This window comes from Tympanuchus pallidicinctus, unplaced genomic scaffold, assembly GCF_026119805.1.
Source record: "Tympanuchus pallidicinctus isolate F22 unplaced genomic scaffold, pur_lepc_1.0 scaffold26, whole genome shotgun sequence".
Classification (NCBI taxonomy): Eukaryota; Metazoa; Chordata; class Aves; order Galliformes; family Phasianidae; genus Tympanuchus; species Tympanuchus pallidicinctus.
The window spans coordinates 10,038,310-10,050,386 of record NW_026294743.1 but is presented as its reverse complement, the minus strand read 5'-3'; the positions used below and the strand labels follow the sequence as shown (position 1 = coordinate 10,050,386).

At 38.4% G+C, this 12,077-nt stretch overlaps 1 protein-coding gene across 15 annotated transcripts in view; it reads right to left on the bottom strand.

Annotated features, from left to right (window-relative positions):
• Nucleotides 1-12,077, bottom strand: part of MARCHF1 (membrane associated ring-CH-type finger 1) — a 271,534-nt gene that overhangs the window by 109,208 nt on the left and 150,249 nt on the right. The window contains exon 1 of one of the 15 annotated variants that reach the window (XM_052690303.1): nt 11,631-11,839. The exons of 12 other annotated variants lie outside the window; for them this stretch is intronic. In XM_052690303.1, coding sequence (XP_052546263.1) covers nt 11,631-11,729 — 99 coding nt within the window. In that variant the 5' untranslated portion in view covers nt 11,730-11,839. Of the gene's footprint in view, nt 1-11,630; nt 11,840-12,077 lie in introns of those variants that run through there. 2 more of the 15 variants (XM_052690312.1, XM_052690302.1) reach the window with 2 other exon arrangements.

Genomic DNA, 12,077 nt, shown 5'->3' with positions numbered 1-12,077 from the left:
AACAGGAAATAAGGTACAGCCTTTAAGCAGCCGGGAGGAACACATAAGCAGAATGAGCAAAACGTAATAATTGGACTCAAATCTTTCCAAGTAAGTTCCCACACATCAATTCCAAACGCCCGAGGTAAAAATAAGGCAGGTATCCTAAAATGTTTGATCGCAAGCTTCAACGTTCTTCGTTTGAAATAGGGTTTTTGATCTGTTCTTAATTAGTTGATGAGTTATTGTTTGTTACACACAAATTCACACTTGGTTGAAACTGCAGTTTTATATTTAAAAAAAAATAAATTATTGCAGTTGCAGAAATACGTTCAAATGTCCCCGATAGCATGAAAAAGTAATTATGTTAGATAATTACTAAACATGGCAGAGACTTGAGGGTACTCGAGTCAGACTTGGGACTTGCAGGCATACACACACACACATTTCACTGGTCTGGTACCTTCAAGCTACAAACTGTTACTCCCAAATGTCATAAAAGTTGTACAAACTCACAGTAATACAGGATGATTATGGCCACTGATGTCAAGGGGTACCTTCTATCAGCTGCTTAGCACACCAGAGGGGGAAGTTCTGGAAAGCTTTTTACTTTACATCTTTTGTTATTTTGTAAAAAAAAAAAAACAAAAAAAAAACCCACATTTAAAATCACAGGCACTCTGGCTGCACACTTCTTTATTGCCTATGCATTTACCTCCTTTGGTGTAAGATGAATTTTATGGCACATTTTTCGAGCGCTCCAAGTGTTTAGAATTGATTTTCATTATGACACGCTCGGCTGTTTTTATACCCACAATTTTACACGCATGACAAATAATAGCTCGTTAGACATTATTTTCAGGTGCAGAAGTGAAGGCCAATGTTTCATAATGTGTTTTTCGGTGGCCTTAACACCATATGAATGACGACTAACTTTACGAGGACATCTGGTGAAAGTACAATATTGTTTCGTGCAGAAACATGTCCTTTCCATCCAAAGCAGAACATGTCCTTTAGCCCTGAAACAGTCACTGTCCCCCAGTTTTTCCAAAACCTTTTTGTTTTTTTGCTTTTTAAATCAAAAGTTGTAGTAAACTTGAGCAGGACTGGTTCAGATTGTTCAGAATTTCTCATCCTCTCTGTCACTCACAAGAGAATTTGTACAGACCAACGATTATAGGTGCTTTTATTTCATCTCTGACAGCCTCAACTTGTTAACATTTTAGAGTTTTATCACTAGGTAGCTGCACGGAGGCATAAAATAAAACCTTTTGGATTACTATAAGGGACAAGACGCTGCAAGAAGCTCAGATAGATAGAAAAGCAATCTATATATGCCATGCCAAAAAGAAATTTCTTAGCAGAGAACAGGCTTAACATTTTTTACAGAACACATTTTGCAGCCCATGCACTTCCTTTACATGTTGCTCAATAACCTGAAATAATTGGTCATGTTAGATGAAGCTAAGATACCAACCGTGTAAAGCAGCCTAAACATTAAAAAACAGTTCAGATAGAAGGAGAAGTCAAAAGATTACCTTAGGAAATTTGGGTATCTCAGTATCTGCAGGTCAGAAGCTGAAGTACTACACAGACCTGTCTCTTACAACCCAGCACAACTCCTTCACCTTCGTACTCACAATGAAAATCTCAGTCTACCTTCAGCTAAGATGAGTTTAGGTAAAATATCAACTAGGATTCAAATCCAGAAAGACAAAAAATGCTCGACGCCTCGATAATTTCTTAAATTCTCTCATCTGCAATGAACTAGCACCCAGCCAAAACACATGATAGATCAGAAAACCAGCACCACAAGCATTAACATTCAATATTAAACACGCCCATCTATCTTTTAAATGTATTTTTGTATTTATGTTCACGTACCTTTAACCTAAATATGTCAATTGAACACTCACGATTCTTTCCTGCTGAGGGATCTGCACTTCCATTTTCTTTTTGTACCTATCCCAAAAAAGATAGTTGAAACCACCAGAAACACCTGCTAGCATTTAAATGTTTATTATCTCCACCTCTTCTACAGCACACAAATGATCAGCATTGCAGTTAGATCAGTTCAGAGAGTCCCAAGTCTATTCCATGGCACATTCCTCCCTAGATCAAGCTACCATGCCCTCAGGAGAGACAGTGAATGGAGTAGTGAACACTTCCACAGTTAGAGAATTCACTGAAGCCTGCCAAAGCTGAGCTAGGAAACCTCCAAAAAAATCTGCATTTCTTTTCTGTTGTATTTTCTCCCTTAAAGTATGCTAGCTTTCAGCATCCCTTACCAGTAATTTGGAGGGTGGAACAATTTGTAAGATCACAGGAAAAACAGGAAAAGAAACTTTGCCCTGTAACTTCCCTGCAGGCCATAGAAAATGTATTTTTCCCTCATGGTAACTTCCTCCAAAGGGAACTCAAGCTTTGAGAAGGTTAGTCTGCTGCAGACTAACAACTTTTCGTTGTTGAAGTTTGTGGTGTGTTTTGGTTTTACTGTTTTGGGTTTTTTTTTTTTTTCCAAATAACTGTTTATGGTTTCAAAAATGCTTTTTAGATTATAAGAGAAAAGCACAGCTATGGGCTGAGTAAAAAGCCCTCGGTACACAGAACAAAATGCTGAAAAAAGAATAAAGAGCCCAACCACCACAGAAATTTACCTTTCTTTCTTCTTACTTATAGGAAGGTCAGTAAGTGAATCTACCTCATTAAATGACATCTGAAGCAGAACTCAGCATTAAGCATCTCTGCAGAAACTCAGAGCAATACTGAAGCAATACTCTGAGTTCTTCCTCATTAAGCTGAAGTAGCATAAAAGCAGGAATACGTAATTCGCACTACAGTTGAGAAACTTGTCACCCTATTATGCCACACAATATCACTGGTATTTCCATGAGTTGTTTCAGTATTAGCCTTTAGTGTCACCAGAATGTTCTTTATTAGCAATGTAACAATACATACAATCCCACTTACTACCTCAGTATTTGACTTAAAGGTAAGAATACATTGATTAATTGCTTCATAGAGCAGTTAGAACATCAACAAGCTGTTTTGTTGTTTTTAAAGACTGCGTTTAACATTCATTTCTCCAATTCTACCCAGTTGCAAGTGCTATTATGCCAGAAAGTGAAAGGTAAGTGAAACACAATCACTGAAGTGAAAAGACCTAGAATCATCCAGTCCAACCAGTCACCTACCACGAATACTGCCCACTAAACTATGACTTCATCTACCCTTTCTTTAAACAGCTCCAAGGATGGTGACTCCACTGCTCCCCTGTACGGCTTGTTCCAATGCATCACCACTCTTTCTGAGTAGAAATTCCTCCTAAAACCCAACCTGAGCCTCCCCCAGCACAACTTAAGGCCATTTCCTCTTGTCCAATCAGTAGCTGAAAGAAAAGGCCAACCCCCACCTTGCCACAACTTCCATTCAGGTTGTTGTAGCAGATGCTAAGGTCTCCCCCGGGCCTTCTCATTTCCAGACTAAACAATCCCAGCTCCCTCAGTCACTCCCCATAAGACTATTTGACAATAAGGATAAAATCATCTTCAGAAATAAAAATCAATTCTGAAGTACTTCTCCCACGACACCTGGACTACGACGACTCAGAAGAATAGCAAATTTTATGTTAAAATCTCAAATGAATTCAAGATTCTCCACCCAGCCTTGCTGGTAACAGATGCTTAGATTATGAAATCTCAGAGTAAAGAACGTTAAGCTCATTCTTGGCGCAGGGTTACTAAGAAACAATGTCAAATTTCTCTGAAAATCTACCGTCTTGCAATTAGCTTGATAATGCAATCTGTGAACATATGCTTGTATATAGAAGTTTTTGCATATGTATTTTTATTAAATTGGAGCAGACTTTTTAACGAGGCCCAGCAAAGAGCCAGGAATGACTCAAATAATCCGCTGCAGCTTAGGAGGACCAGACAGTGCTACCTGCAGACACTGGCTTACAGGGATTACTCACTGATGAGATTCCAAGTACATTTTAGGCAAGGCATGCCACTAGGCTGAGCTCGCAGCAATACCATCTCTGTATTTGCTCCTATCTGGCCTCCTATCTATCTACCTACCTATTTTCTTAACAATCCCCAGTGACAGCAACTCCACCACTGCTCTAGGCAGCCTGTAACATACCATCCTTTCTGAGAAGAAATTTTTCCTAACATTCAACCTGAACCTCACCTGGTGCAGGTTCTTGAAATGTAAGACCTGCACTAATACGAAGATTTCTTGCTGAGAATTGGAACAGGTAACAAGATGGCAAAATGTTATACGTATCTTCTTCATGTCCTATAAACCAGTGAAGGCAGTGCTACAAGTTGCTTCAGAAATGTTACAGAATAGACTGGAGAAGCCTCCTTTTAAGGTTCTGCAGAACCACAGAGTTTCTGAGAAAAACGACCATAAATAGCGTGTATGGGTTGTTTTTTGTTTGTTTGCTTTTAAAATCCAGGATGCAACAAGAAAACAAACCAAAGAACAGAAATGAAACTTCAAAATCAAGGAGGTATTACACTACAACTGCTTTGAAATGTTTCAGCATGCCAATGCTGTAAAATATAGATCCAGACAATTCATCTATTTGTTCTAAGAGACATTTTTCTAATTACTGTTCTAACAGAATTGTTTTAACTGTATTGCTTTTAGTCTCATGTTTCTACACTTACTTAAGCTCCAGTCTGTACAGCTGGTCAACTTTGTCCAGACAGCAAGACTTAGACAAAATGGATATACCTGTAGAACTGGCATCACATGTTTTGCTAAGGTGTGAGTACACCCACAGTCTCTCAGCCTGCCTGATGTTCCTTAAGTAAATGAATAACTGAAGTCATCTGAATCTCCCCATCAGCGAGTTGTCTTTAATGAGAACAAGTTTTTGTGGCTATACATGAGAACAAGAGATGTGTGCTCAAATGCTCTTTAGATTTGAGAGTGCTCCTCTAAAGGAGTCTTGGAACACACTTTATAGATGATTAAGCCCTATCCCAGATAACTTGATGAACTGCATCATATGCAACAGCTCATGATACAAGTCAGTATGAATGGTACGTGGAGCAAATTATCAGTGTTTTTGCTTCCTGATTTGTTTCCAGTTCCAGATAACCCCATTCAGCTACCAGGTCTAGGAACTAGAATCTATTCAGTAAACTGTCTCAATCACAATCACTACTTCAACATAATTCAGCATCTAAGCCAGTCATGAAATTCAAGTGAATGGAAGTCATATCTGAAGACAGGACAACAACAGCTAATTGGAAATGATGTCCATTTTTTTTTAAAATCTGGTTGGTTTGCTAAGGTTTTGTATTTATTTCTTTAAAAAACAACAACAACAACTATTTAGGAGAGAAAAAGTTACATTAACTTTTTAATACGGCAAATGCTCCCTTCATAAAATCTCCAACTAACGTTAGAAGGAAATCCAATTGAAACGAAAAGTGAAGCCTGCTATTTTCAAGTAAAAACTATTTTTGAGTAGGAGAGGGAAAGTGCACTCACTGCCTGCAATTTTCTATTTACTGGAACTCGGAATTTCCAAGATAAAAAGAATCGTGAACATCAAACTCTCTTATAGACAGAATTCATCAGCACCAGAACACGTGTGTCAGCAGATCCTAAGCACTGTCCATAAACGTACAGGAAGCAAGTTAAGGAGATAGGGAATCTTAAGCTTCAAATCCTTTATCAGTGAGAAGACCAATTTTAAAATCAATACTGCAATTTGACACACAGTCAATACACAGCAACTCTAGTTGCTGAAATATGCTTTTACCATCTTCTTTTCATAAGATGCCTGACAATCATGCTAAGCAATCAGCATCATTTATGTAATCTTATCAGGAAGAGCAGCCTGTAAAGAACAGGCAGTGTCTTACAGGAAGCTAATATAAGCACACCACCAAAACTCCTTATTTCTTATTGATAACAGGAGAAATGGGATTTACTCACAAGAAATTTCAAAAAGATTAAAAGGATCCCAAATTAGTAGAACAAACCTAGCCTGGGTTAAGTAACACCTCCCTTTTCTGTCACTGTCATGAAACTGCCAGTTCAAAGTAGTAACAGTTCCTGAACAGGAGTCAGAAGACTTGCTAATTTCTTTTTTAAAGCATCTTAAGGACCTCGCAGATAGACTTACAGCTATACCTTCTGGAAACATTTCCATCTGTCAAAGCCAGCAATGATTTATCATCACAGCATTATAGAAACACAGCACCAGCAAGCATTAAGTGCCCTATAGCTGCAGATACAGGTGGATTTCCACGCAAGCAGAGTATGGCTGTCCAAACAGTGGTCACATCAAGAAAAGAATAACATCCTATGTCTTTTGAGAATACCACTAAACACTGACATATACATGGTCAGAGATTTTGTCACATAGTGCATTTAACAACATCACGAGCAATAACTGCGTTATATATGTTGAAGAAAAAGCAACATGTGTCAAAGCAGGTGTCAGTAAGCAAACTCATATGCTGGAGTTCAACCTCTGCCTCCCCATTTTCCTCAACATCTCTAGTTGTATGATAAACCTCCTAAAGAAGGGAATTCCACAGCTTTAGACACAGCTATACTTGGAAACAAACCTCCTTACGCTTCCTGTAACAGCATTTCTGTGTGTTAGGTAATAGGTGGCCGTATCTATTCAACTGCTAAATTATAATTATGAAAATTAAAGAGCAGAATGCAAGACACTCATCACCAAAACCACAAACATCTGTTATCTGTAACAAAAATCATCATGTTAATTTCCTGGAATTACAAGACATTTATCCTGTGTCCCCAAGACATGCATAAAAGAAAATGAACCAAAATATCTCTGAATAGCACTGCTATCAGTGAAATTTTGGTAAATCACTTAGATTTCACATTCTGATAAAGTGATCAAAGCCATTTACAAGTTTAACTACACTAAATACTGTGCCTCCCTACCTAAAAAATCCAACGTGTTGCTGGACTTTAGGTTATAAGGCAATAAAACAAAAGGCAGACATGTAAAACTATAATATTTGTCTCCAATTACAGACAGGTTTCAAGAATCAAAAGCCTCTGTGCTTCACAATTGCCATGAAAATAATTTCACAGGAATATGTAAGTATTTTCTTGTAACACACAGGAAAATGCCTTGAAAAATGCTACCATCATTACATCTGCTTTAAGTTAAGCAAGCATCACATGAGGGTACATACTAAAAAAATATATTCCTATTAAGAACACTGAGCTACCACCTGTCCCTCAAAATCATGGCAATATCTCTTAACCTATTTATAAGCTCTAGGGAAAATATTAGCTTTAACTCTAGTCTGGCATTTGAAGTAAATGGTAGCAGCTACAATACTATGGCATTTGAAATCACCATTAGGTGTCAGCTTGCTTTCTGACTTGAAGATGTTTCCAAAAACAAAGCAACCTCCACAATAAATAGATATACATCACATTCAGAAACAAATTCAAATGTTTGGGTTTTTTTGTTTTTTAAGGCACAAACATCACAGAAAAAATAGCAGATTCAAATCTAATGCACTGTACTGTCTCCCTAAATGTCCACGTATTACTTTGACAATAATTACGGCCTCAAAAGTTGCAGCCTTTCTGCCTTGCAAATGGCAGAATGTGAAATCATTGCTGAAAAAGAAAGTATAGTCCCGTGTCTCTTCCATATCACAAAGCTATGCAGTCTGCAGAATTAAATTTAAAGTATGATAAACATTGGGTTGGGGGTCTGAAAGGAAAGATGTTTGAGTAGACACATTCACAAACGAATGCAGCAGCACTCAGTTATGCATATTGGAGAAAATTCCTCCTTGTATTTTATTACACGCTATGAGGTTCTATGAAGGAAAATAATATGCATCATCACCTCTGTCAGAACAACAATATATTAAGAATAGAGGAACGTAGTAGGCACGAGAAGAAAAAAAAATCATGTCAATGATGTTATCATATTATATGATCACAATCATAATTACGTTAATTAATCACAATTATGTTAATCCTTTCTAAAAGGTTGTGTAACTGTGCTTGTATAAACGTAGTGCTACCAGTCTGAGCACACATTTGTTTTTTGCACAGTGGTTACGGTAGGTTTTAAAGTTAGTGTTTCTTGAGCTCACCCATCTTTACTCACCTATCCTGTCCAATTTTTTATGTATGACAACTTTGTGTGCTTGGCCTTGCCTTAAAATAATAATCCATCTGCGTACAGGAGACAACGTAAACAGGCTGTACTATGAAGCAGTGTACATCACCAACAAATCAAATCTGGTTTATTCAAGAAACGTAGGCACTGCCTTTCTTCTTTGTTACCAGAATAAAGAAAATCAGGTCCAGAAAAACTGTTTAAACGTTATACAAATACAAAATGGGGAACGCTCATTGATGTAGTCCCAATGCAATCGAGTCAATATCTTCAAGAACTACAAGATTTAGAGTCCTGATTTCTAGGTCACAGACTTAATTCACTTAGATTAAAAGTTTTAGTAACAAACTCTTCTGAAAACAGAAACCAAAGCGGGCATTTTTCCATCACAGAAACATAACCACAAGTTTCGATGTACATCTATGACTTTTCTCAAATACTGAAGTTGAATTAGCTGCTGAATCCCAGAGAAGTCCACATCATGGTGTGAATCCAATATTCTACACTTCAGTCTTCCTTACTGCAACAATCTTTTCCAACAGCATTAATAAAGAGTAAGATTAATAAAGAACAAGACAACTTGTTCAGTTACTCGCTGTGGCCAAGTCTATCAGCATTAATGAGTGTAAGCCTTCCTAGAGCCATCGAAACAAACATACTGCATCTGCATATGGATTTACAGTGCAGTGCTGCTGTCACAAGTCAAAAAACACTTTGCCATTTGCAGTGCTACCTGTCATTAGATTACACTTGCAGCTTCCTAGTTGCATCTGTTGCACAAACTCTCGTTAACTACAACTTCAGTAATTACTGAGGAGGCAAGTCACCTAAAAATTACAGGAATTGACTGCAGAGAAGTTTTTTCTCAAGCAAGGGATGTAGTACAAAAGAATTTCTTTTAAAAGTTCCCCCTAGCCATCATTATCATGTTGGTACTCCTAACTTTTGTCATTTTTCCATTATAGGCACCTATGGCCCATAATTAATAATGAAGAGGCCCATAACAGATACTGCACTTAGCATCCTACAACTTCGGCAGTCCTTATTAAGCGAGCGAGGTGCCTTACAAAATCTTTCAGATAAAGCATGTCTGCAAGCAACTAGAAGCACAGAAGAGCTTTATAAAATGAGCTGCATCGTGAATCGTATGCAACAGAAGTTCTTAAGTCAGCCAAATCTACGTAATTCACTGAGAACCTGGTGAACCATTCTCTCCACAGAGCTTTGCAATGAGGCAGAAGATGAACACTTGTTCACAGTGAACACTGTTGTAAGGACATCTCATGTAAAATTCCCAAGCAAGAACAGCAGTTGACACACAATCCTAAGAACTGCTATCCTAGCAACTGGAAAGTACTTCAGCTTTCCACATGTTGATGCCCTCATCACCGCAGGATGATTGTTTAACTTCTTCCTCTAGCTTTTTCACTTCAAGATCCCTACCAGTGGAAAGGCAGAGGAAGCAGGTACTCACACAAACAGTATCAGTGACTCCCATGAACACAGAGCAACTGAAAAGCAGTAAACCCAGCAACACAAAGAAACACTGTGTATAAGCAACAAAGTTCCCCTTTGTGAGAACCACTCCGTGCAGGAAAGGCAGGGATAGAAGACTACTTCAACAGGCTTGAGGCTCCCAAAGCACATCCACAAAACAAACTTAATCTTCATGATTTACTTGAGATGGAGCTGTGATATGAAAAACAGTACAATACTTGAGTTACCACGTCCACCACTCCGTGTCAATGACAGCCATAAGGGAGAAGCACGGATCTGTGCAGTAGGATCCAGCTCTGCCAGCAGAGGGCAGTTTGGCAAACTGCAAGCTGGATTTTTTTTTTTTCCTATTTAATATTTTTCTTCTGAAAGAAAGAAAATTTTCGTGAGCTTAACCAACCAGGTCATTTTGTTATTTTTTGCTGTATGAGTTATAAAAATTCAAGAAAAGTCTCTTGTTTTCCTCAGATATTTAAGTACTAATGAAATCTTGCAACCCAGCCCTCGAGTGAAAAAAAAAAAAGAAGAATAAAAGCACATGACATTATTCTTCTCATTCAGAAGCTCCATAATTCCCCCTTTAACTACCACACATCTAATCTGTACACATGTTCCAAGTATTCCTCCGATGAGTCTAATGACAAAGCCAAAACCACAATGCAATTAAACAATTTATAGCCACAGGCATGTTTTACATTTTTACATACATTTTCAAGGCTGTTTTATGCTTCTGTTTTTCAAATGTCAAGTCTTAGTACAAAGCAGTTTCCACCTGAACCCTGACCCTCAACCAATCACTAGAAGAAAAACAAAAAACAAAAATAACAAAGCACAAGCTTTCTGTTTCAGAACAGAGATATCTAGACATGATTCACTCTGATATCAGTACTACCAGTAAGTAACTGGGGCTCCTTCCAGAGAAGGACGATGCGTATAGGTGTTCAAAGGCAGCATAACCACAATCCATGAACTTGTAGGAGTCAGATACTGAGCAAAAAAAGGCATGCTACATGACAAGTCTGCAAGCTTACCAACATTTTTCTACAATCAAACATGCAAGGAGTATCAATCATGTGTTGAACTTAACAATTTCCTGAAAACTAGGTCAAACACACCACAAAACAAGCGAAAACACAGGCATACAGCTTACTACCTTATCACACAGATAATACTGAAAAGACATGACTTTTTTTTCCAACAGTTCTTTACTTCCCATACAGCAACAGGGAAAAAAAAAAACAACAAAAAACAACCAGAGAAGTACCAGCAGATGTCTGATATGTACATCTACTGCTACATATAGTAACAGGCTGCTTGTTTCTTTTGGGGGTGGGGAGGAATGTCTGGTTTAGTTGGAAAATCTTTTTGGTCTATCTATGCAGAGAAAAATGATTTCCATCTATGAAAGCACCATTAGAAAATGGCACCAGTAGTGTAATATGAGGCTACAATTTCTTCTTAATTGGAACAACACAAAACACTTACTGAAGGAACACTCGTATGTTTATGAATCAAAAAACACTGACGCTTTCTAAACGATAATAAAGAGTAAGTTGCTGAGCTCATGCCTACGTTTGCTATGAATAACACCTGCACATCAGAAAGGCAGGCTTTAACACAGCACCTTTCTGTTTTTAAATGGAGATAGGAATCTTACTAAAGCTATTTTTTCATCTAAACCACAATAAAGCAACTGCTACTTGAAACCTTTAAGGAACCATGCCTGTCAGCAGTAGTGGACTGCATGCTCAGAAATGAAAATGTTAAAACCTCCCCACTCCCCAATGCAGTTTGTAACTACTTTTATTTTCTTCCAGCGCGCTCTTTTTTTTCCCCTCATAAAGCTGCAATGTTCTCAGAGGAGTTTGCTTCAGCGTGCTAAAGCAGGCTGCAATCATTTGCACTGGGTAAAGCTACAGCACAGAGCATCCTGCTGAGCAGCCACAAACACTGGCTACAAAAGGCAGACCAGTTGTACCGTACCAAAGCAAAGCCTCCTTCTTACCTCGACTTCCTTGCTCTTCTCTTTGTTTCTGCCCATTGAACTTCTCCCATTGCTGGCAGTCTCCCGCGCCGGAACTACAGAAATCTGTTGGAGAGGCATTTCTACAGTGCTGCAGGTTGCCAGTGCCTGATTGGATGCCTTATATCTTCACTCCCCCTGAGTAGCCCACCTGTGTAATTGTTCATATCCTTGCTTTGCCAAGCTCAGCTCTAAATAAAAACGGGAAAATATTATTTGAGAAACTGTGTAGCATATGCCAGGGTCTTCCTTCAAAAAATGGGAAGCAAAGCAAACTGAAAAGACAAACGAGAAACAGCAAGCTGAGCAGCAAGGTGCAATAATCCAGAGTTCCACATACTCAGAGTGATGAGCTGCTGCAAGTCGTAACTCCTCTGCCATGTCCCCAGAGCACCCCTTTCCCCCCTAGCCCTCAAAAGCATTGTGGGA